We start from the raw sequence: 26,818 nt of genomic DNA on the forward strand, positions 1-26,818 counted from the left end.
GATCAGACATCCCGGTTTTGTGGAGATAATCCCAGTTTTCACCTAGAGGTTCCGGTGTCCAAAGAGATATCCTTGGGACGCTTAACTGACCTGCTTTTTGATATGATTTGATTTGCTTTATTTTACTTCGCCTTTTGTGCCACCTTTGGCTAATTTGCGAAGATGGGGATGAGTGATGACATGATGAAATTAATGAATGGACACTCACAAACATCCATGCCCAGGCCAGGATTCAAACCCGGGACTCCTGGCGTCGTAGTGTGATGTTCTAAATAACCACTCGGCCAAGGGGGCCGGCTGTCCTGTTTTTTGACCCAGTAGCTAAATACTCAATATTTTCTGAATTATTTGTTTAATTCATTGTCATCATGGTCAAAGTTTTCTATGTGTAAGATTAGGACTGTAGAATACTTCCGATGTATTTAATATTGTGCAAAAAGCCGTAATTCAATACATCACAGCTATTATATTTTACTCTCATAATATAAATTTTATAATACGTATAATCTCTTTATTGCATTATTTGATTTTTGTTAATGTAGATTTCCATTTTCTAAATATTTTAGACTGTAGCACTACAGATATCTGTGCTCTACGTATGGTTTTGTAACTATGTCGTTGAAAATATTACATAGTAAGTACTGAAGTCAAGAACAAACTGAACTGTCCGTTTATTTTTAAATGGAGAATCTGGTTAGCCCAAAACCGACACATACGTCACTTGTATATACACTGAGTATCTTATTTTGCTTGAAATAGCTTATGATTCTTATACGAGGTATTTTAATTCTTTCCTTTTATTTAGGTCAAGGAATTTATTTTGGTTCGACATCATTTTAGAATATACAAGCCGACCCCCTTGGCGGAGTTGTTAGCACATCGTGCTACGGCCCCAGGATGCCCGGGTTCTAATCCTGGCCTGGCCATGGATGTTTGTGAGTGTCCATTCATCAATTTCATCACGTCATAACTCATCCCCATCCCCAAAAGTGGCACAATAAGCGAAGTAAAAAAAGCAAATCAAATATAAAAAAATCGAATCGAATATACAAATAAGAATATCTTTTTGTAATTAAAAATTACGTCAGTACAAACAGTATACATCTTGTACAATTACTAACATTTCTACTTTCCCGTTCTAAAAAGTACACCCAGACCACTGCATGAAAATTACAAACCGACAACATTAGCTGATAAGAATAACTAAATACAAGTGATTTCTTATGAGAATAATCTATTGAACTGTACAGACATACTTACACATGTGTCTAATTCTGTTATTCATTTATTAATCAGTTTATTCGAACACCAATTAAAGTTCTTGAAACAAATCCAAATTAAATTTTGATTGAATTTAAATGAGGGATACTTTAGGACCATGAAATACAAGTAAAAGCTACATAAACGAATACAAATATTACACAGTACTGTAATAGAGACACCAGTGAATCATTCCAGTAGTAATGTACAGACATATACACATACATATTAGGTCTCACAGAGGGCAGTGTAATAACGTCAACGTCTTGTAATCAAGGGGTTCCGGTTTACATACCTGGGGGCGGCACACAGTGGTTAGGATCCCACTGTAAACTGTAGGTCCAGTCCCCATTAGGCATAAACGTGAACTTTGAATTAAAACTCAACTGCGGCCTGCAAAACGAACCCAAATAGTCTCAGTCCTTAAGGAATTCCAAACCTTTTCAATTTGCTTTAATCTCTTTGTGTTCTTTTTTCTAAAAAGTAAGTAATGGAAATGTGAAAACGGTAAAGAAGAATGAAGAACTAGAAGAACAACTTTCTTAACGTGCCACGTTTCAATTAGGAGAGCGTACACTCTTTTTTTTGATGGTCCATATATGGACTCGCGATAAAAAACTTGAAAGAAAATTATTATGGGAAGTGGATCTGCTTGTAGACATTAATTTATTATCATTATATAATATAACCAACTTACAGCTGTTCAGCAACTACGCATGTAGTACTGAAAGAAAAGAAACAAATCAAGTTTTTCCAATTCACTTTTTTTTCCTCTGTCCAGGATCTTTGATTGATTGATTTGTTGTTTTAAGTCCACTTTATGCACAGGAAGGCTAAGAGGGACTGGACCTACAGTCTAAAGTAGGATCCGAAGCACTTTGCCTCCACCGGGTATCGAACCCGGGTCTCCTTGATTACAAGGCGGCGAAGTTACCTCTACGCCATCGTGGAGGCTCAGGATCTTTGATTAGCTTCTATTCTCGTATCTATGCTGGCCGGCTTACTTCTTTATTTATCTTGATTGATTGATTGATTTGGTGTTTTAAGTTCACTTTATGCACAGTAAGGCTAATCGGGACTTTACCTACCGTTTAAAGTGGGATCCGAAGCACTATGTGCCTCCACCGGGTAACGAACCCGCGACCCTTGATTACAAGGCGATGACGATACCACTGCAGCATTGGGGAGGCCCACTTCTTTATTTCTGGTGCACACACTATCGTCTGCAGGCTGAGAAACATATCTAGCTTTACATGACGTATTGGAGCGAATTTCATTCTGAGAAGATTATTTTGTTGCCTAATTTTGAATGGAAAATTAATTTTATATGTATGCTTGGATATTAATTTTTCTCGGAGTTGTTACGTGCAGTCAGAGACCGCTTTCATTACTCGGAACGGCCGGACCCTGTGGCCGAGTGGTAAAAAAAAAAAAAGGTGGTTAGAACATCGCGCTGTGACGCCAAGGGTCCCGAGTTCGAATCCCGCTCGGGCTTGATTGTTTGTGAATGTCCATTCATCAATTTCATCATTTCATCAGTCATCCCCATCTTCGCAAATTAGCAAAGAGGCACACAATGCGAAGTAAAATAAAATCAATCAATCAATCATTAATCGGAACTAAATGGCATTTTTTTAGTCATCTTGGAGATCAAGGAGTTTCGCTCGATCAAACAACAGAAATTATTAGCAGTCTCTTGTTGCAATTTTTTCTTTATGTTCTTTGCATGGCATTGGTTTTATGACAATAGAATTGCGTGTGAGTAGTGTGGCGTCAGGTTTACTTGCTGAGAAGGTAGAAACCGCCGTGTTAATTTGAGGGTTGTTTCTAATTTCGTTCTATACTTTTCGTTTTTGTTTCACATGGGGGCCGAAAACAATTGGATGAGAATGGAATTAAGATGGCGATTGCTGCAGAGGCAGTGCGCAATAAGGGGTTGGGGTACAAATCAGTCAGCAAGCTGAAAGATGTTCCTCCTAGAGCTAGATTATGTCAAGAAGGGAGAAGGTTTTGGTAGAAAGTAGTGACGAGTATTCAATATTACGACTCAATTGATGATAGCAAAGATGAGAATGATGATACTGGATGTGTGATTGTTGAAAAGAAAATTCCACAGATAGACATGGAGAAAATGGGTCCGCTGCACAAGATGACTCACATGGTTTCATGATACATGCCCCTGCACTAAAAACGGAGTGAAATTTAATTTGCGAGACTTGCTTGGAAGGCTAAATGCTTATCTTTTAAAAAAATAATGATAAGGCTATATTTTTTTTTTCAAATAAACTTCATATTCTTCATTAATTTTGCTAAGTTAATGTTTTAAATTTTCTAGAAGTATTTTGTACTAATTCACTACATTCGACTAATAATGTTCACTTTTGCAATGACTTTTTGTAAAAATAACAATATTAAAGCTGAAAATCAAATAAATTAGGAACGATTAATTATACAGACGCTTTTGGCTTTTACCAGGAGAGAAGGTAAAGGAAAATTTTAGAGCTCTTACGTCATTTAATACGGTGTCCTGGCACGTAAGAGTGGCTAGGAGACGAAATTTGGGCACCCTACATTTCCAAAATCTGCTTAAATTTTTGTCAAATCGCGTAAGTAAATAATAATTTTTTAAACATACTTTTCAATAACAACATGCATTCGCACAGTAATCCTCAGTTTAGCAATAAGGAAATCATTATAATAGAGGAAAAGTAACTCCTTCTTACAGTAGCGTGCTCTGAGTAAAGGCGGAGCAACCGCCGCTAGCGTAATTTTTCCAAAATTCGCACAGAATATTTTCATCTATCTGTTTCCTCCTGCATGCCCTTCGAAATGAATAAGCATTCTGGAATTCTGAAGCCGAAGGGAGATGCGATTTTCTATTTCTTTCTCCCTTTGCCTATGCTTGCAGCCAATAGTCGATGTTCAAAGCACGTTTTAAAATTATCGAAGTTGACGCTAATTTATTTTCTGTTGCTCTCTAGCAGGATTGTAATATACCCTGTCCCGGCTATCTCTGAACTACTATCTCACTACTTGCGCAGAGACTTGTTTTCGTTCGCTTGCTCCAGAGATAACCTGAACAGGGTATAGTAGTAAATGTTTTACTTTTACTTTGTTGTTTTCTGATCACGTAAAATAATATCTGAAAATGTACAGAGTACTCCACCAATAGCTAGACGAGGCAAGATAACCTATTGTAAAATTTCTTTTTTTTTTTCCGGACCTCGAGGTTTGCTCCATTTTCGGTGTCAGTGCTCGAACCCCTGTAATTCTGGACCTGACAGGATACCGCCGTAAAACACGGACAGCATCTAGGTGAACAACTTCTCTTAAATATTTGAATTATTATTGCTCGGTGAGAACGGAAAAGGTCGTAGTGACACCTATACCGAAAAGGACTACCACCTTTGATGTTAAATATCTAAGACCAATAAGAGTACTACCAATTATGTCTAAAGTTATCGTACGCATAGTAAAAGAACAATTAGTAGACCATCTGATGTTGCATGACCACTATTCTCCACATCAATCAGGCTTCAGGAAACAACAAAGCACAGTTACTACTTTACTTAGCGTTGTTGAAAACATAGCCAAGGGAATGGATAATGTTAAAATTTCGTTCCTGGCACTCTTTGATTATACCAAGGCATTTGACTCCATAAACCACGACCTCTTGGCAGAGAAATTGAAATCAATTGTCATAAAATATAAGGAATTGTTATGGTTTCAGTCTCATTTAACGAACAGGCAACAATGTGTAAAATTAGTACATGAGAATTAGTCGTGCATATCAAAATGGATTGGTATCAAACAAAGAGCACCACAAGGAAGTATTCTAGGAGCTATCCTATTTTCCCTATATACCAAAGATTTTAATGAAGCACTAAAACATTGCAAATACTATCAATATGCGGATGACACACAAATATACATACACGCACCATTTAGAAACAGTGCAAAGGCCCTAGAAGCATTGCAGCAGGACCTCAATTCAATATCTAAATGGTCTGAATATAATGCACTCACGTTGAATTCATCCAAGCCTTACATTTTAACTCTAGGCACAACGAGTAATCTCAAAAAGTTAGAACAATTAAGACTCCCCCTCCCTACACTGAATAATTAAAAAAATACAGAAAGTAGAAACAACATGTAACCTCGCTAATTCATGTCACAGACACAGTTAAAATCTCGGTAGCCAAACTTTTTTTTTTCCATTCGAACATATGCCAAGAAAAGAAACGAAAACTCGCCTAGTCAACACACATGTAATGCCAAAAATTGATTATGTTTTCCCCGTATTTATAAACATCAAGAATAGCCTAAATTACAAGCTACAGAAACTTCAAAACAGTTGCATAAGATTTATACTGAATGTCAAAAGAATATAACGTATTTCCCCGTACTAATAGGCACTTAATTGATCAAACGTGAAAAATTGGAGAACATTTTTGGCATTGTGGTTATTGGGCAGGATTCTGAAAAATTAGGAACCTAAATATTTAATATGAAATTGCGCAGTACAGGAGGAACGGAAAACAAATTAAATGATTGATTGATTTAGTTTATTTTACTTCGCGTTTTGTGCCTCTTGGCTAATTTGCGAAGATGGGGATGAGTGATGAAATGATGAAATGGATGAAAATGGACATTCACAAACAACCATACCCGACCGGGATTCGAACCCGGGACCCTTGGCGTCGCAGCGCGATGTGCTAACCACTTTTTTTTTTTTTTTTTTATTTTTTTTTAAAAGGAAAGCCCCTATGCGGAAGCTTCCCCCATCACACTTCATTCACTCATATCATTTCATTCATATTTCAATTTCAAGACTTTTTCAGGACAGACAATCACAAACATCCATGGCCGAGCCGGGAATCGAACCCGGGACCCCTGGCGTCGTAGCGCGATGTGCTAACCACTCCACCACAGGGGCCGCCCACCACTCGGCCACAGGGTCGGGCAGGAAAACAAATTAAACTCCGTCAGAAAACACAATTCACGATTCCTGTAGTATTGTTTTAGTTTTTGTTTATATCTGTAATAATGATATTCTAATTATGATTTTAGATCTAACTCTGTATCTTCAGTATAATAATTGTTTACATTATAAGTATAAATATTTTATTTTTATTTTTTCTACTGGAACAGTGATTTTCAGAAAGTGTAAAGTGACAATTGTAATATGTATTTGAGATTTGTTGTAAGAGCGGCCCGCGAGGCCGAAACACACCCGCTCAATAAAGGTGATTTTATTATTATTATTATTATTATTATTATTATTATTATTATTATTATTATTATTATTATTACGAGTCCAAAAATAAATATCCTCTATGCAACCACAGAGCACAGATTCACGGCCCACTTCAGTCCACTTTATGCACAGATAGGCTAATCTGGACTGGACACACAGTTTAATGTGGGATGCGAATCACAATGTTTTTCCACGGGGTATTGAACCTGGGACCCCTTGATTACAAGGTGACGATGTTATCACTACAGCGTCTGGAGGCCTCATTTGGCTGGAGCATGAGCAAAAATGTTTCTTCTACCGCGAATCAAGTGATGAAAGTGAACTTCATAGAATTATTTTCAGATTCATTTTTCTCTGCTTTATATAAATAGTTTTAATTTATTTTTTCTGATTTATTTCTTTAGACATATTGAAAACATTCAAATACTTTTGACACTGCATTTTCTTCTTCTATACATTTGTTATATAATAAAGTTTTAAAAGAAAAGAAGGGTTCCGGGTACGAATCCCGGTCTGGGCGTGAGTGTTTGGTGAATACCCCTTCGTCAATTTAATCACATCATCACTCATCATTATATTAGCGATTAGCCAAAACTGACAGAAAAGCGAAGTAAAATAAGCCAAATCAATCAAGTAAAAGAAATAGACAATGCTTTCGAAATGACATTAATTCATTTTGCTACTTTTGATTTTTTTTTAATTTTTAGAATTAAAAAAAAATCGACAAACATGACTTGGAATTCAATTAAAATGGTGTAAAACACCGAAGACTAGATGGGCCAATTAACCGAACATTCCTTACTTCATAGCACACGTAATACTCGTCCCCCTAGGGCAATTACACACAACCTGGTTCTCACCGCATTCCTTGAGAAGAAAGCAGGGTTGGTCATTGAGGCGTGAAAAAAAGATTTTCTACTAGAAGTAAAAATATGCAAAATACCTCAAACGTGTAATTTTGATGAAACACGTAAAAAATTACAAATTCACCAGGCAGGTACTTAGAAAGGCATTTCGGGAAGCGTCCTCGTACACTAATAAAGTGCCTCATGAAGTGTCTAATAAAATAATGATCACATTAATAACAACAATAACAAATTGTTTTAAGAGAAACAGGTAGACAATTACTGCCAATAAATTTAGTTAATAAGATAAAGGCTGTTAATTAATAGGTTTAGAGATGGTCAAAGAATAGGAAAATAATAGAACTAAAATTTATGTAGTCTATGTTTTCGTTGGGAAAAGAAGGAATTTGTTTATCCACCAGTAATTGAACTGTGGATCCCTCAACTCAAAATTTCTGAGAGATAGACTAATCAGGACTGGACCTAAAGTTTCAAGTGGAATCCGAACTACTTGCCTCCACCGGAGACGGAACTCTGAACCAGTGACTTGTACACACACCTATAAAAATTCCTCAGTATCCCTCAAAACATATTTCACAAAAGTTCAAATTCGAGTAATTTTGACTCTAAATTTTCCTTTACATCCCCGGATGGGAATTCTGTATAAACCACTGCCCGGCACCCCTTGATTACAAGGTGAGACTCTGGGATCCCTTAATTACACTGTCAATTCCAATATTCATCTGTTCCCGGCCTGTATGGCGGAATGGTCCACGTATCTCTTTACGAATCCAGAAGTACCAGATTCGAATTCTGGGTAAACCATGGATGGACCCTTGGTTTGTCTCTCTTTCGTTCATCGTTCTAATCGTAGAATTAATATTGTGATTGTTCCATGATCCATTTCATCAGTTCATAACCCATACTTATTTTAACGATGAGGTATAAAAGAGACTTAAAATAATCCAAATATGTGTGTGTGGACATATTGTTTTACACAATTATCTCATCTAAATAAAAATCCCAGGAATCACTTGTTACTCTCACCTGCCCATTCGCCACCAAATTTCTCCAAAAGATTGGGAGGCAACTGAAGATTCGGAAGAATGTACGATCTGAATTGATCCACCGTTGTGAGCACAAACTCCAGAGACCACTTGGTGATGTACAAAAGGCCAACAAATATCAACCACTCTTTCCTCGCAAAGTTCCTGACAATCGTCAGCATCAGGTAGAAGTAAACACCCAAAAGGATCGTTCTCTGCAGAGGGTTAGTCATCTTCAGCTGATCACAACACAATCTTGACTGACAAGAAAATCGTATGCATTTCTCTCTGGAATAGTTCTCTTGCGTCGACCTACAAACAGCGTCTTTCAAGTTCGTGCGACTTTCTCCTCTGCTCCAGGCGCTGCGAGGAAAAAAAATACTTTTCCTTTTTTAATGTTCCTTTCTTTGGTCTCAGCTCACGAGAGAAGAGTAAGGTTCTGGAGAGACCCGAAAGAAAACGATGGCGGAAGTAACTGCTTAAATTTAAACAGCTGCTAAGAAATGTCTTCTGATTGCTTACTTCAGCATCCTCTTCCAAGACGACCCTTTCATACATTTCTTATTGGAAGCTGAAATGGTGAGAGAGAGAAAGACCAATCCCTTTGAATCAAATGTAAATATTTTTCTATTAAATGGAGTGCCATTGACAAGATTTAAACCATTGTATATCGAAAGGAAAGTTTCAGAATTCAGTAAAGTAAAGTAAGATAGTTTGACACGAAGTAGGTTAGATCGTGAACCATTGTTATCTGAAGGTGGAAAAAGTGATACGGATTTTCTTATATATACGGTAACCACTCAGTCACAGAGGCAGTCACACCGTGCCACGAAGCCAGGGATCCGATGTTCTAATCCATGTCAAGGCATGGACAATTCTTTGTCTTCCTTCACCTATTTCAATAATTCGTATTTTATCGTCATCGTCGCGATTATCTAGAGATATGGAAAAGCGAAAATATAAAATACAAATAGTGTCAAAAGTTCTCAAACTATTTTACATGTAGACATATAGAAAACCGGCAAATGTAACAGTTTGCTACGATCATACTACAAAGGTTATCTGGTGTTTAGAAAAATGCATTGTTTTATTATCTATTTTAAAAGAACTGCAAAACTGTAATGTAATTATTGTTGGTGAGTTTAATTTACCATTCATAAATGATTCATTTTGTAATCTTGAAGAAAAAGTATCTTATTGCAGAACATTTCATGGTCCTTGAAACTTCATTTTTTTTTATTTGATTTATTTTACTTCGCTTCTTGTGCCACTTTTGGCTAATTTGGGAAGATGGGGATGAGTGTTGATTCGATGAAATTGATGAATGGACACTCACAAATATCCATGCCCAGGCCAGGATTCGAACCCGGGACCCCTGGCCTGACTCCGCCACGGGAGCCGGATACCTTGAAACTTCATGAATTACGATCCATCAATAAATTTTATTAGTAGAGGAAATAATCGATTTCACCCGGAAATAATTGCAACACAAATTATTTTTGTGCTAGATTGTGCTGAATGGTACAGTGAATAATCCATCCAAATGTTTGGGGGAAAATCTGCCATCTTGGAAAATGGCAGCAAAAGCTCACCTTAAAAATTAAAAATATATAATATCTCGAGAACGGTGCGTTGTACACAAAAAGTGAAGATAACCAAAATGAAAGAGCAGAAAACTTGCTAAATTACGTTTTTGTTTGATAGAGCTACTATAAATCGTAATTGAATTAGAAAGATTCAAATATTTTCTTCAATTTTAAGAATTAGCGTAAAAGTTGGTTTCCGACACAAAAAATAGCAAATATATAAGAAACTATGTAATTTATATCATAAAGTCACTGAACAAAATTCATAGCTTATGATTTCGTCTAGAGACTGGTGTTTTTCGTGCCTTTAGAGTCAGGGGTTAAGGAGATATGTAGTTTAATGCAGAATCATGTGTTTCCATAAATGTACGTGTTCCATTTCTTATGATATTGGTGAGAACGTAATATAATGTTTTCTTGCAGTGTTTCGTTCACTTGTGTTTGTTACATGTTGCTAGGGTTGAAAGCTAGGCAAGGATTCGGGGGCAAATGTCGACGAAGTGAACAACTACATCCACGGACGATCTGTATGTGTCATAAAATATGACGACGAGGATAATATCTTTCCAAGTTATTTCACCAAGTCTGTACACGAAAACTGTATAATGAGTCTCACACGCAAAATTTACACTCATTGAACACTTGTCACAGTAAGCACACTATGTTTATAATCCGGTCGTAGCACACGGTTCTTTTATCATGAGTCTTGCTGGCCCATAGCATGCGGTTCACACGTGGAATTTGGACGTGAATAATTCGCATGCGTCCAAAATTTGGCGTTTACACACTTTAATTGATAATGAAGACCTTCATAATGTTGAGGGAGTGTGAATACATAAACACATGCGTCCTAGTTATGTGGATTGAAGTTTTCATCTGTTTTCTTATCTCTCTCTTTTTTGCAGTAGGCATTATTCATTTCGCAGGAGTTTAGGGCTGTGCGATATCGATTTTTCTATATCGTCTTTCAGTATTGATTGAATATCGATATCGAGTTAATATATAGAACATCGAAAATATTGATGTAATTACCGATAATATCGATATCAATGATGCCAATTTTATCGATATCAACGATACCTATTATATCAATATCGATGATACTGATAATATCGATATCGACGATATCGACAACACCGACACATCTAAATATTTTATTTTGATGTTTCAGTTGTAGTTTTATTTAGGAGAATCAGAGAATCATCTTCTTTGGAGGAAGCGAAAATAGGAGTTCCATAATACAATGAAGTCCGTAGTTCTGCAGACTGTAGTTCTTAACCACGTTAATCGAGGAACTGAAAATGAGCGAGATTGAATTGTGGTGCTGCATTCCTTACGTACAAGTTAAGACAAGCACAAGGTTGTTTATGAGGACAAGTATAATGCCCGTCGCAGGGGCAGACCTTGGGAGGTGAGTGATGAGAGAGATTACGTGGAAGGCAAATACGTGTATCAAGAAAAATACTCCTACTTTACAAAACTTGCTGGTTACGTGTGTGTGCCCAAGTGTTAGGATGGTATCGAGACGAGACGATACGACACGAGATTTGGCGGACCCTCGGTCTCGTCTCGAGTTGGAAATGACTGTCTTGTTGTTCCTTTCGTCTCGATTTAACACCACTCTCGGTCTCGAAGGCAAGTGTCGGCCTTGTCTCGACTCTAAACAATATTCAGTTTGTCACTGCATGAACTTTTTGGTAATAACATTTTTTCTGTTTGGCACATCGTTTCGAAGCTACGAACAGCGACGGTGCAAGAATAGGGCAGAAAGCGAACGTCCTCAGTCGACCAGTCTACACCCTAGAAAACAAGAAACACTAAATAAATAAATAAATGTTATTTTAGCCTAAATGGATTGTTGTATGGTGTTTAGATGCTTTCTAAATGTGATTCCCCCAAAGAAAATATTCCCGTCCCTCTGCCTCCACACTCATTTTTCTGGTTTCGTCACTGTCCACAAGCCCTCGGAAAACACAACTGTATCCTGACGTATCCAAGCAACATAATCTTAAAACCTTCACTATGAAATCACTTGAAAATTTCTACATACAAATTTACGACTTACCTACAAATACTCAAGTAGATATCCGTTTCCAAAGACTAAAGAAATAGCGAATTAGACTAACTAACTAACTCTCTAGCCTTCTTAAACCCGAAGGTTCATGGCTGCAGCAACACAGGCCTTCCATCTGTCCCTATCTTGAGCAAGATCTATATACTCTTTTCCATCCCTACCGATTTCCCTTAGGTCCATCTCGACGTTGTCCCTCCATCTTCGTCTTGGCCTTCCTACTGGTCTCTTACCATCAGGTTTCCCAACAAGAATCCTGTAAACTCCTCTTTCCTCTCCCATTCGTGCCACATGGCCTGCCCACCTAAGTCTTCTTGATTTAATTATTCTAATAATATCTGGACATGAATACAAATTATGTAGTTCTAAATTATGTAACCTTCTCCACTCACCTGTCTCCTCATCCCTTTTAGGTCCAAATATTTTCCTAAGGATCCTATTTTCAAATAGCGAATTAGGTTGGGGCAAAATATTCAAATGTCATAACAAAGCAGCGGTCTCGTCTCGATTTTACAGAGACTTGTCTCATCTCCATTTATGAACAATATCACAGATCAGTCTCACTCCACAAGAAAACCTCTGTTCCAAGGAGTGATTGATTGATTTGGTTTATTTTACTTCGCTTTTCTGCCACTATTGGCTAATCGTGAAGATGATATGATGTGCCGGCCTCCATTGCTGAGTGGTTAGAAAATCGCGCTACAAAACCAGAGGTCCCAGGTTCGAATCTCGAACCTAGCATGGGTGTACTTTGTGTGCCTCTTCATGAAATTCATTATATAATCACTCATCCTCATCTTCATCTTCACGATTAGCCAAAAGTGGTAGAAATACTAAACATAGTCAATCAATGAGTGATGATATTAATGAAGGGACACTCACAAAGAACACCCATGCCCAGGTCGAGTTCGAACCCAAGGTCCCTAGCGTCGTAACGTGCTGTGCTAGCCACTCCGCCACGGAGGCCGGCTCTGTTGAAATGACGTATTTAATATTTACAAATTTTAGTAATTATAGTTCGAAACCGATATATCCCTTTAAACGAGCCACTATCATCTTCTCTTTCTTATTTCATTCACACCATTCTCACTAGTCGCTATTTTTGATATAGACATATTGGTGTCGATATTATCGATATCGATATTTTTACGATATCGACGCTTTGATATTTTAAAAATATCGATTCGATATCGATATATCTAAATATCCCACGGTCGTACGTGGGACTGAAGTGCCGTGCACTAGATCCGTTGGGGGGAAAAACGGGAGAGAGTGAAGTAACTGCTTTGACGTGGGTTGATGTTTTTCTTCTTTCGCGCATGCCTTCACGGCACCGGATAATCTACGCTAAAGGCTGTAGCTGAAGGCGGCTTTAGAGCCGGGGGACCGCCCTGGACGTCGCCTTCCGGTGGGCGTTCTTCTTGAGTAATAACTCCAAAAACTTATTTTTTTTTTGTTTTATAAGTGTGGCTTATTTGTTTTAAAAAGGGTTGGATTTGTGTAGACAAAAATAAATTAAAGTTTCTGCTGCATGCAGGCCATTCGGTTTAGCTTCAGCTCTGACCTTCAGCTGCGCAGAAGCCCGCCGTCAGCGCGGCGATGCGAGAGTTCCACTGAGAGCAGAGTTGCTAACCACCTTAACAATTACCTACATCCATAATCTGACTTCAGAGCTTATTGCTAGGAGTGTTCGTTACTTGCATTTTTTTTTAAAGTGACAGTTTGAGAAGGTGATAATTCAAGGAAAAGAAAGACAGAGGATTCTTTTTGTAAGTGAAACCCCCATTTATTAAGCCCCCTCGGCGAAAGAGGCATCCTCCCTCCCCCTCCGGGAAGGGAGGGGGGCAATTCCTGTCATCACTAGTAAGAACATTGTTGACCTGTGTTGCAGGGTGTTTTTATTCAACGGAAGCTGGGGTGAAAACTGGAAAAAATATTGGAGAATGCAAAGTGATTCACAGTCAGAATAGAGAAATTATCTCAACGTGCATGTTTATGAAGAAAGAAGCTGAGAGTGCTTTTGCGTTGAATGTTAAACAAATGCAAAAGCATGTTTCCGCTGCTACTGACGTGTCATTATATACTTCAAAATGCATCTAAAACGAAAATGATCGCAACAAAGTAACTGGGAAGAGATTAGTAACGCCTAGCAAACCACGCAGAAGATAGGAATTTAAAGTGATGTGAACGAATTTGACAAGTGAGTTATTCGTAGAACAATTGACGAATTTCATGATCATGAAGGACAGTCCTACTTTAGATTCGTAAGTATTTTTTTTTCTTTTTAGTGAGACAACAGCACAAAGCCTTTGCAGTTTCATGTCTAGTAGAATTGTAACTTCCGCGAATTGCAACACTGCTCCTATGAGTCACGTGACGTCCTCTGCAGACGACAAACCAACCTTTCCCGCTTTGCGCATGCCAGAGCTCAGGCTAAACCGAATGCGCTGTACATAATAAGTACATTGCAAAATCATGTAGAAATGTAAGATGCGAGATACTGTTCTTTTGATACTGTATGACTATGTAGGTATTAAATAAATACATTCCTATAATAAATGTGTTCTTCAGCAGTAACACTTAACGTATTTTAAAAACACACCTATTACTTTTCCTCGTTAAAACAGTAAATATTTAACATGGCCGTGTTTTTTTATTGAGTGGTGGCACGGATAAGGGTATATACACTTATCTGTGCTGGTGGTGTAAATTAAAGGGTGGAAAGTTAGGGGGTGGCAGGGTAGAAATTAGGTGGAGCGGCGTCAAAAATCCAACTCATCTAGTTGAAAACTTTATCTGGAGACTGAATTAGATAATTCGTGTCATTAGGAAAGGGAAGGAGGGTTAGGAAAAGGTTATATGCTATAATTATTATAGACGAGACGGGGATAGGAGCAAGAGCAACAACAGAGGGGAGCCAGGGGGGCACTTGCAATCTCCCCCTGAGATATCTGGAAATACTTCACATAATTGAATTTTGGAATTGTAATATGAAAACATAGACGAGGGTTGCCGTGAAAGACAACAGATTAAGTGCCTATGCAAATTATTCTGGTGCTGGGGATGCTATATAAAAATTCTCTTAACTGGGGAAAGGCATCACTACACGTTTCCCCCACCCCACCCTTAAGCACTGTTGCCCTCCCCCTGAGAAAACATCCTTTGATTGGAGGGAGCGGGGGCAAGTATTCGGCCGGAGTAAGATTTTCTTGTGTCAGGTGACTCCAGTATTGTTTTCTGTCTTTCTTTTTTGCTTGATAACGTTCACGGGGCAACAACATACTTTAGACATGACTTTCCTCGCACAATAGACAATCAGAATGGTTAAACTTGATGCGGTAATCACGTGTAGATCCCACGTGACACTTCGCATTCATTCGCCCGAAGATTGAAACAAATGACTGACATATTTTTATGTAACACGGTTATGTACATAAAGGCAAAAGTGAGGCATAAGTTCCACAACACATAGACTGGCATGCCATAGATTGATTTGATATGATTTTTTAAAAAATGTACCGTCGCTTTTCTGCCGATTTTGGCTAATCGCGAAGACGAGGGTGAGTGATAATATGATGAAATTTATGAAGAGACACTCGCAAAGAATACCCATGAACGTCTGGGATTCGAACCCTTTACCCCTGGCACCGTAGCGCGCTGAAAATATGTTCATGAAGAATGTGTAGGTCTAAAAAGAAATGACAAACTTCCAAACTTCATGTCCCTCATGTAAACTGTGAAGAGTAGCTTACATTACATTCCTGAAAAGAGTACGTAATTTTGTGTTTAGGCAAAATATTTGCTCGTTTTGTTTCACGCCATTCTATGTTTCTGTAAGTTAAAATAAAATGTGCTCTTGGTTAATATGTATATGTAAGTACATGTACGGAACATTTACTTGTACATGCACATAGTATTATTTGCAAACTGTCCTGTTTTTTAAATGCTAAGGGTGTGCCTTATTTGGATCAGGTATTCCTAAAAGAGCCCAATTGCAGGTGTTAACAAAATAATTTATTGCAGCTATGCTATTTGTGATATAAAGATTTTAATGTTTGAACTTGCTAGTCGAAACATTGTGGTATATTTTACTATTTCTTTCCAATTTGTATCTCGGTTAGAAAAATTACGAAAAGGTACCAAACGTAAGGTGAGCCTTCTTTATCACATGCACCTTATAAAAAACACTCATTCCATTACTACACTCCATCGTATATTCCCTGTTCTGTTTTTCTTCACTTTACATTTGTAAAGTACATGGAACTTGATTAGTCCACTAACAAGAACCAATAATTATGCCCGGTGCACTAATGTTTTTCCTGCAAAGTTCTTACACGTTAAATATTTTCCCGCCTGGTGCTCAGCAAACTTTCACTTAATGAATGATCTCATTCCAGTGTCTCTTTTTTTTGCTTAGAATTGGTGCTTGCCAAGTGTGCTTTTTTGTAAACTGTATGCCAGCAAATTATTTAAAACTGCTGACATTCATGTGTTACATGTTATTCAGTGATGGGCGAGGGAGTACTTCAATACTTTAATATCGCCGTCACGCAAGTGTGTGGGTGTGTGGGGGAGGGGGTGCATTTGTGTGAAGAAGCTATTTATCATAATTGTTTGTAACGGTTTAGTAAGATCTTTTGGAGGATACACTTAATGCATTCACCCACGCTTGCCGCCACACCTTCATGCAAATATATACTCACACTCACTGTTTGCCGAGTGTATCTTAGTGCCTACAGCATTTTACCACCGCTGTAACTCAGTGAGAATGCAATTACGACGATTTCAACAATTTAATAATGAATTTCCCTTTAGTGTATTGACCATAATTACATCCTATCATCGCATACACATGTATGTATAAAGCCAACATTTAGTTGCATTCTTTTGACTAAAGAGTAACAAAATGAAATTGTAAATTGGACGTTTCTCCCGGCGCGATATCTTTCGCGGAAGTATCCTGATCTTTAATTCGATACTGTGTAATCAACAGAAATTATTTTCGGGGGGAAGGGGGCTAAACTACATATTTTAATAGGATTATAGATAGAACCTCACAAGTGTGTTTAAAGCCAGTGGTGGCGATTGGGTGCCAAACGGGCGGGATGGGACGCAAGGAGAGTTTATTTTCCCTTGATAGAAAAGACATAGCATTAAGAGGCCATAGTGCTGGGTAGCAACTGTTCCCTAAATCGTCACCACTGTTTAAATCTGCCATTTTTATCAGAACTTGAAATCGGGACTTTTTTACCACTCGACTCCTTTGTTGTAATGCATTTAACTTTGTGTGTGTGCCGAAACCATCTTAGTACGTATGTGTTTGTCTGTTTCTTCTCATCAGGCACCAAGACTCTCACGCGAATCACGGGCAATCAGCTGACAACGGGAGATGGGAGATTTGAAAAAATGTACATTGAGTAACGGAAATATCACTGTATTAAGAGGACATGCTAAGAAAATTGTAAGTATTCTATCTTACACAATAAATGGATAAACAGTTTATTCTTTACCTTTAATCCGTAATTTGAAAACACCGAGGCTTTGCTTGCTTCACCAGTCACTGCACGTGTGAGTCCTTTCAACAGTTGGTAACATTTCGCGCACCAGAACATTAGAGTTTCCGTTGGCCCGTTACAGCGGAAAGTCCCCCGCTATAGCCAATTCGAGCTCAGTTGCATCACTCACAGATCGGCCATTTCTTTCAAGTATTCTGCGGGACTTGCAGCACAGGGGTCTTCCTCTCCGCACAACAGTTTTGCTACCTTGCTTTCTGACGTCAGATGAGGAATGCCTACGAGGTTAGGTTAGGCCTGTTAGGTTAGGTTCCATTATCATAAATGCAATGAAAAATTATTATTTAGGCTAAGAGAACTCAACCTAGCTAGCCTAACCTGACAACGTAGGCATCTAGCTTAAAAATTAAAAAGCTTTCTCCCGTGACGTCAGAACACAAGGTTGCTCAAGTGTTGTGCAATAAGTGAGACCCGTAGTACAGCACTCGAATACTTCTCTCCACCAAAGCCGAAACTCACCAAATTGTTCATATTCGGGCCTATGAACTCGCCTATGAACTTATATATGTACGTATATTTAAATTTTTTTCCACCGCTCCAATACCCGGCGCTCGTGAAATATTCAATTTAAAGACCTTTGAGCTCTTCGGCTCTTGACCCGAACTAGCACTACACTGATGCTCGGGGAGTTCGCTGTCGTAAATGTCTTCAGCTTTGGGCCCGAACTAGAACTTGAAGTAGACTTCTGTACTTTACGGGAAATTTTGTCACCAGTCCTCTTCATTTTCGAATCGCTAGATCTGATAAAACTGACAATGGACGCTCACTGACCACTAATCGCCTGTATGAATTGTTACACTTACCTCTGACGTCTCATTAACGGCTTTTGTTGTACAGATAAAGCCGAGAATTTATATCCTCATTATATTCTATAATGTTCCCCAGATGAAACGTTTCGTTAATATTGCCAGTAGTTCGACTCCATCTCCTATTCAAGAACGTTACGTCTCTCGTTTCCCAGAGATTAAATAATCCAAAGAATCTTCCTACTCGTTTCGCTACCTTCGACAGTGATTTGTTGTGCAGCTTCCAAATGCTGACAAATCTTTACACAATGTTCACATTCGCTTTGACAACAACACCAAAAGCGCAAGAAAAGTTTACTTGTAATATTATCAACAACGGAGTTATAAAACATTCTCAGTCTTGCCTAGATAATTATTTCTCTCCTTGAATCATCGTCACATTATTTTATTTCACACACAAGAAAGAAAAAATATTATTTTATTTAGTGTAAACCTAGGATTTTCGGGAGGATCGAGCCCCCTCCTTGGATACGTACCTGTCTGTTTTTCTTATTTTACGTTGATTTTCTGCTTTTTAAGGGTAATTGCTCACAGAGGAATATCTATTCATACTCAATCCGTTGGGGAACCCGTGATTACAGACAGGAATTTTTCAGCAATGTCTTTGCATGGAGCGGCTCTGGAGTTCGCCTAGCCTCTAAAACGTGGGTACGTGAAGAATGGTGTCCGGAGCATGGTCCTGATCACATCACCTACACAAAAATTCACCTCCCACACACATACATACATACATATACCTATATATATAATACATTTATACTTCACCCATGACGGTGTTACCATTTCTGTAATGTGCTTTCATTAGGTTTTCCGACAGAAAAAATAAATGTCAGTAACAACCGTCATTTTGAGTAGTAGGTTACAATGGTTGCGTACAGGATAGAAAATAAGTTTCGACGTATATCTTAATTCGTCTAATAGAATGCATTCTCAAGAAAATTATTTCATTTAATTAAACTGTTAAGTAAGTATTAACTCATCTTCCTTGTATTTGTATTTTCATGTATTTTATGAAAATCTCGAAGAAGTTAGTGCGTAGAGTGTGATGATTACCCGAAGATAAAATTATAGCTATTAAAATGACGAAGTAGCAACTAATTATAAGCTCGTCCATGCAGGGTTATCGTTCGGATTCCAAGTGAGTAATCTTATGTAATTGAAAAACTTTCCTAATTGCAAAGAAATTTAGTTCGGTAGACAGGAGAAACAGTTCTCTGTTGTAAACTCAGAGACAGCCTTACACTTTCCTTGCCGCAAGAAATGAGTTGAATAATTATAGGATAATAATCGTAGCATGTACTAAAACATGTTATTGTTTACACAACTTCTTCTTTTGTAGATTTTCCTTTGTAAAATTGACGTTCCTATTAATGATATCAAGCAGCACTGGCACCCAGAGAAGGTGCCTCGTGGTACTTTATATAACATTTCTATATTTATTTGTAGCCATAGATCACCTTAATATCGATTTTACTATCAATTGTTTGACTGACACAGACAGGTAGGTGAACAGGTCGATTAGACATTAAATACTTCATTATACAGGAACATGATACTTCCTTCTAGTGTTGTATACAGGGTGTCCGGGCTCGAGGTATACAAAATTACACACACATATTTTAGCTTCTGTAAAGTTTTATTAACTTTCTTGTCCCAGTTTTGTACAAAGTAACTCGGAAAGTTTTTATGTACGCTGGTACACCTCAATGTGGGCAACATTTGTAACTTGACAGATATTCAAACGATACTCAAGCCCATGCCAAGTGTTGACCAGCATTTGAGGCGATATTAACGGAACAGCTTCGACGATACGCTGTCTGAAATCACCCAGTTGACTACTGAAATCTGGGATCGATGGTCTATCGACCAAGCTTCACTTCCAGACAATGTAAGGAGTAGTTTTTTTCTTTATAAGCAGTTATTTTTGGATACGTCTAGCCCGGACACCCTGTAATTCTATATTTCGTGTAGGAGTCCAGCTGCATTTCTGTAACACTCCGTGATGGCGAGTCGTACACATACAAACATTGTTACATATAGCAAAGATCTGGGCTGTCTCGCAATAGTGTATTATTCGAATTGAAAAAGATAAAGTGTGCTGAGGGGTGTGGTAGGGTGCTCCAAAAAATTTATTTCAAAGTTAATTTCGTACAGTTTCTAATTTTGTTCCTTTCCTATGAACATATTTTACTGTAAAAAACATCAGCCCTATTGGATAATATTTAGGGGTCGCTCAAGCGACATTAAGGATAGTACGTTGTACGTACATCACTAACTAATTATTAAGAAAATTATACTAATATTTGCACTATGAAGTGAAATGTTATTACAAAATAATAATTTACAGAGCCGTAGCTAGAATTGATCCCCATGGGGGCTCAAGGGTTGTCAGGGAGGCTTTATTAACCAAATCCACTTTTAAAAAAATAACTGTATTAAATTAAGGTAAATTATGTGTGTGTGTGGGGGGTACATTAAGTTAGTATAAATAATAACCCGTGGTGTAACAGACCGAGATCATCCAACCTGTTACGGGATTACGGAGTTTTATCAATGTTTCAAGAATATTTTTCATTAATATTAAGCAAAACCGAAACTGATGATTTCTACAAGCAACCCAACACTTGTTGCTACGTCATGTCCATCAAATTTTCATGCGGCACATGAATTATGTTCCTGAATTTTTCAAATATTGTCGTAGTCTCTTATAAATGTATTTACCAACGGTATCTTCCCTCCTACAATTTGGCAATCTTTCCCCCTTTTAAAAAACCTCGTAACGTAGAACCCTCTTCAAAAAAGGGGTTCAATAGGAGAAATTTCATACACACATTTCAGAGAAACCAGATATAACCTATTGTTAAAGCAATGAACACGGAAATAGACAACGAAGCCGTTTGCTAGATTAGAGCTTGCACCTTTTCCTCCCACTCATAACTGAAGCAGAGAAAACCTTCTACTTACTTCCTGCCACTTAGACTTCGGTTCATAAGCAAGATTAACGAATTCATAGTAGCTTCTCTTCTCGTTCTGTGCACTTATACTTCATCACGTTATGAGCCAAATAATATCCGCTGCCTATACACTGTCACTGATCAGCTGAAGCATTTTTTTTAAGAAAATAGTTTTACCTAAAGTCAGATAGGGCTGACGGCAGTGCCAGGGATGTTTTGATGGTTATTTAGTTGGTTGAATCTCCATATTGATGAGAGCATTGAGAAAGCTGTTCTTGGTTTCATTATTCTGGCATTCAAATCTTCTTTCGATCACAAACATAAATGATATAAGCCGGCCCCCGTGGCGGAGTGGTTAGCTGCGACGCTATGGCTCCTGGCTTCGAATCCCGGCTTGGGCATGGATGTTTGTGAGTCTCCATTCACCAATTTCATCATGTCATCACTCATCCCCATCTTCGCAAATTAGCCAAAAGTGGCACAAAAGGCGAAGTAAAATAAAGCAAATCAATCAATCAATAAATGACATAAATGTACATCTTCAGCTACTGCATTTCAAAATCAACGTCTTTAAAAAACAGAGATATTATCAAAAATGTTAAGTTTCTTAAAATGCTCTTTCGAGCATCTGACATGAAACACGCTTCCTGTGGTCCCTGAAAACCTGATTTAGGCTCTGCATTTTACTTTGTTTCTTTTCTTGTTATTGACTCAAAAATGTTGGATATGAGAGTGACTGCCTGAACAGCATCCTTGACAATCTTCAGTAAATGAATGATTGCTTTGGCCTTTTGGAGATTGTGTAGGTTACTCCAGCTCTCGGGATCACTTTAGAACGTGAAGTCGACACCGACTGGAAATAAACGAATGAGTCTATCAGTTTGATGCATACTGAACTCCGGTTTTCATCACAAGGTTTAACACGAGTAAACCTCGCTTTTCTTCACTTCTCCGTATGATACTCATCGCTTGAAGTGGAAATTGCTAGCTGGGGGACTTTTCGTCGAGATTTCGGGCTAACTGGGAGTGCTCCTATGGTTTAGCATGATAACAGTGAGACAGCTGGAGGGATCCTTTGCGAAACTTTTGCTAGCTGGGGGATACCATCCCCCCACATCCACCTCACTTCCATCACTGAAAATACCTCAAACTTGTCCATTTCGAATTCTGAGACAGATTTATTGGATCTAGGTGAACCCTAAGGTAAGGGGAACTCTTCTTCGTTCATGTTTTGCGAATTTTGAAGTCAAGTGACACTGTGTCCAATTATCCTCTTCATTTTCAAAATTGAAATCAGCAATCATAACATAATAATAATATAAATAATTATTTATGTGTGCCCATGTTCATAGACATGAAAACGTCAATCAAACGCAGGAATAAAATACAGTTGAGTCTCGCTTATCCGATATAAACAAGCGAAAATGTCGGATAATAGGGAGGTGTTAAGAAAAAGCCTTTTAAACGTCAAACTAATGTTATAATTTTACACATTACGAACCTAATACAGTAATCATGTTTTACAACAATACAGAAAAATATAGTGCGAGCAACCATGTCTCTCAATTTTCCTTTATGCTATATAATTACATTGGTTTTAAGTTTGACGATTATTATCTCGTTTTTTTATTTCCCCCAGGAGAACTATGGTTTTCCTCTGCTAAACACGTGATTTGGCCTGTTCCTTTATTTCGCTTGTCTATCGAGGACTAAAGGTTGTGTCTCTCATCTCAACGTATTGTTAATACTAACTCCAATCGACAAGGTTTTGCTCAACGAAGATCGATTTGCATAATATATATAATGAAGAAAGCAAAATGTGTACAATGTGTTTCGAATTACTTCCTGCAACACTGAAATTTTCCCTCTACTCTAAACAATGTGATTTTTGAGTCCCTGTGTGTATGATACCAAAACGTATATATTTCTGTATTACCTAAGGCGATTGCTATATATTGGAATTTCCCTTTTTGTAAAATCAGGAGCATGTGTTGAGTGGCGACGTAAGTGAAACCTAGAATAATTCACAAATTAAATACTGTATACAGTTCTGGGCTAAACATGAAGAAATAATCTTAGAAATTTATATTCTTCCCAATATTGTCTAAGCATGAAGTGACACATGTCCATCACTTCAGACACTGGTGTCGCCTAGAGCGTCCCAAAGAGTCAGTGGGTGGCACATTTCCTTTCATTCTGCACAATTTTCCCAATTGTTTTCTTAATTGATTTATACTGTAGCACTGAGGCACAAACGTGTGGAAACTTTGAAAACAGAACATTTTAGAACATGTGGTGGAGAAATGGTTGAGGGTTTTGATCTTTTGCAGATAAAAGGTTTCTTTATCGATGTTCACAGTGTGATATTTTAGAAATTTCCAGAGGGGAAAATTTTACTGACTGTCTACAGAAAGCATGAGATAAAGCTTATATATACAGATGGGGGACAACATAATACGAACACCTGTGAAATTAGAGAAAATCTTTATTAATATGGGGTTGGACCACTCTGTGACTGAAGTACACTGTGTATGCGACGTGGGATGGACGCATAGAGGTCATTCACAATGTTTAAGGGAATATGGAGCCATTCTTCCTCCAGAGCTGTCTCCAATTCCGAAAGTGTGGCTGGAGGCGGACTTCCAGCACGCAGTTTGTACTCCAAATATCCCCACAAATGTTCTATAATGTACAAGTCAGGAGACTGTGGGGGCCATTCGAGATTTTATCGTCATGTTTTTCGAGCCATGTTTGAACAGACCCAGCAGTGTGGATAGGAGCGTTGTCGTCTTGAAAAAGCGGCCGCTCCCCAGGAAATAGAGATTGGCATTGATCTTCCCATGCATAAAAACAAGTGGTCCCACACCGTGCCAAAATATCGCACCCCATACCATAATGGACCCACCTCCATGCTTCACAGTCGGCAAGAGGCAGTCAGGATGAAACGCATCTCGGGGCGTTCTCCACACATAAACGCGCCCAGTGGTCTGAAATAACGCGAATGTTGATTCATCAGACCAGATGACTTGTTGCCACTGCTGTGGGGACCAACTTCTGTGAGCTCTGCACCATTGGCGTCGCTTGACAGCATTACGTGATGTCACCAACGGCTTACGAATTGCCACTCTGCCTGAATGTTTGCAGCATGGAGTTCCCTTTTGACAGTTTTGATTGAAATGGGGTCCTGGAGATGCCTGTTCATTTCAGATGTTATCTCGGATAACGATTGCTTGTGCTTCGGGTCACTATGCGCTTCAACACCCTCCTATCCCTAGCAGCAAGCTTTGTCTTTCGTCCACTGTTGTGCTTTAAAAACGCCATCTTACCTTGTGTTGTGTACGCTGTCATAACGGCTGATACTGTGCTCCTTGCACACCCCACAAGTTTTGCGGTTTCAGTCACCGTGGCTCCAGCTGAACGGGCTCCAACAATCATGCCTCTTTGGAACTCTGTCAGGTCTGACATTGCAGCGTCTCTTGAGAGCGTACGATAGACGAATGCACCACCAATTACTGCTGTTGACTTCCCCTTCACGGCCACTAGGTGGCAGACTTCAGTGCCAGGTGGTGCTGCTGTACTACCGGTGTGAAATGAGGTATACTTTTTCACAGGTGTTCGTATTATTTTGTCCCCCATCTGTATATTATATACTGAAAAAAATATCATCGGTGTTAAAACAACACAAACAGTGGTCCCAGGAAGTCTACACCCCATTTTGGTCAACGTTTCACCTCAGTGGTGTTGAAATAACACAGATAAATGGTAACAATCAAAAATTTTGAAACTTTGTTACCATTTATCTGTGTTATTTCAACACTACTGAGGTGAGTGAAACTTTGACCAAAATGGATTGTAGACTTCCAGGGACCACTGTCTGTGTCGTTTTAACACCGATATTTTTAGTGTGTATGTGTGTGTTTATATATATATATATATAGACATATGTGTGCGTGTGTACGTACGTACTAGTGCGGTCGATGTGAAACACTAAACCCAGCGTGCCCCGATGGGAAGGGGACAGAGAGCAGCATAATTTTCAATCTCCATCTACAACTACTACATTGCACGGATGCAAGAACTCCAAACCAGGGGAGCAAATGGGGCTTGAGCCTTCTAGGTAAAATGTTGAATGGTGGAAAAAAATTCTAGACGAATGCGGTGGTCTACTAGTCGGTAGGGGGTCTGACTGTCACGCGGAGACCCGGGTTCGATCCCCGGGGTGATTGACCTAAGGTCGGAATTTTTCCGGCCTTATCCCCGCATAAAGCGGCTCCGGGGCTCACCCAGCCTAAAATGAATGGGTACCTGGGGACAACCCTGGTGGGGGGGCTAAATTCGTCCGGAGCATGGTGCTGATCACATAATCTCCAAAATGTCCGAGATCTAGAATATGTGTGCCCTACCCCCACATCCCCTAAATGTGCCTTCATGGCACAGTGCTATGTGCACCGGTAAAGAAAGAAAAGACCTCACACGTGAACATAATGAATGGTGTTACCTTTCTCTGAGGTCTAAAACTAAGCCATCAGTCCTGAACATGACGTTTAAAGCAAATAGTAAACTTTTAATAAATCGAAATGGCCAAGAAATAATAGTTCCTCCGTGAAGTTTTTATTTTAACGATAACACCGAAAAGTTGAGGAAAGCAAAATAAAGTGTTTAATATGCATTTGGGTAGGTAAGGAAGGCAAGTTTTCGGTGTTTCGGAATCGCTAAATAACGCGAATTATGCCATTTTTCAGAATAACACCAAATTTTACACTTAAACGCAAAAAACTCCGCGAAATATGTAATATAAACTGGAGATAAAACTTCTTCTGTTCAAAAAGAATTAGCTGAAGCACTGTTCTGTCACTTGTATAGTTTAGCTGGTGTAAGTTCGATTGAAGAGAGATTATCAGGATTCATTTATTGCAGTTTGGCGCAGACATGACTGACTTCGTCCTGAAATAGAATTCCCCAGAAGGGAAATTTCGTACGAACGGAAAAATTTTCAGGGAGAAGCACGTGTTGTGTTTCGGGTGGGGGGGGGGGCATGTATGTGTGTGTACACAAACCGGTATTTTGAGTTCCCAGAGGGATTTTTTGGGCATTGTTAGGGAAATGTTATGTGTATGATTGTGTACAAAGATTTGGGTGATATTACTCAATAAACAATTCATATTTAGTGCCTGATGAGATGAAATAGTTTCACAAATGGAAACAGTTGGTCATTTCTCGCAAAGGTAAGCAATAATTCATTTTTGTAATTGAAACTAAAATTTGTTTCGATTTTCCAGAACTAAAACAATGTGAAAATGTTAAGCATAGAAGGAACAGTAGAAATGCATGTAAAAATAACACAGATTTTAAATAAATAACACCACATTTTACCCTAAACCGCGAAAAATAATACCGAATTGCAGTAAAAAATATCATCG

The 26,818-nt window shown here is 38.5% G+C and overlaps 1 protein-coding gene across 1 annotated transcript in view; it reads right to left on the reverse strand.

Annotated features, from left to right (window-relative positions):
* The window catches only part of LOC145984469 (inactive hydroxysteroid dehydrogenase-like protein 1), a 42,181-nt gene extending 33,496 nt beyond the window's left edge, over nt 1-8,685 (reverse strand). The window contains exon 1 of the mRNA XM_083118128.1: nt 8,410-8,685. Coding sequence (XP_082974254.1) covers nt 8,410-8,641 — 232 coding nt within the window. The 5' untranslated portion in view covers nt 8,642-8,685. The remainder of the gene's footprint in view (nt 1-8,409) is intronic.
* Nucleotides 8,686-26,818: the final 18,133 nt, after the last annotated feature.

Source organism: Lepisma saccharinum, chromosome 2 (genome assembly GCF_977018435.1).
Source record: "Lepisma saccharinum chromosome 2, izLepSacc3.1, whole genome shotgun sequence".
Lineage (NCBI taxonomy): Eukaryota > Metazoa > Arthropoda > Insecta > Zygentoma > Lepismatidae > Lepisma > Lepisma saccharinum.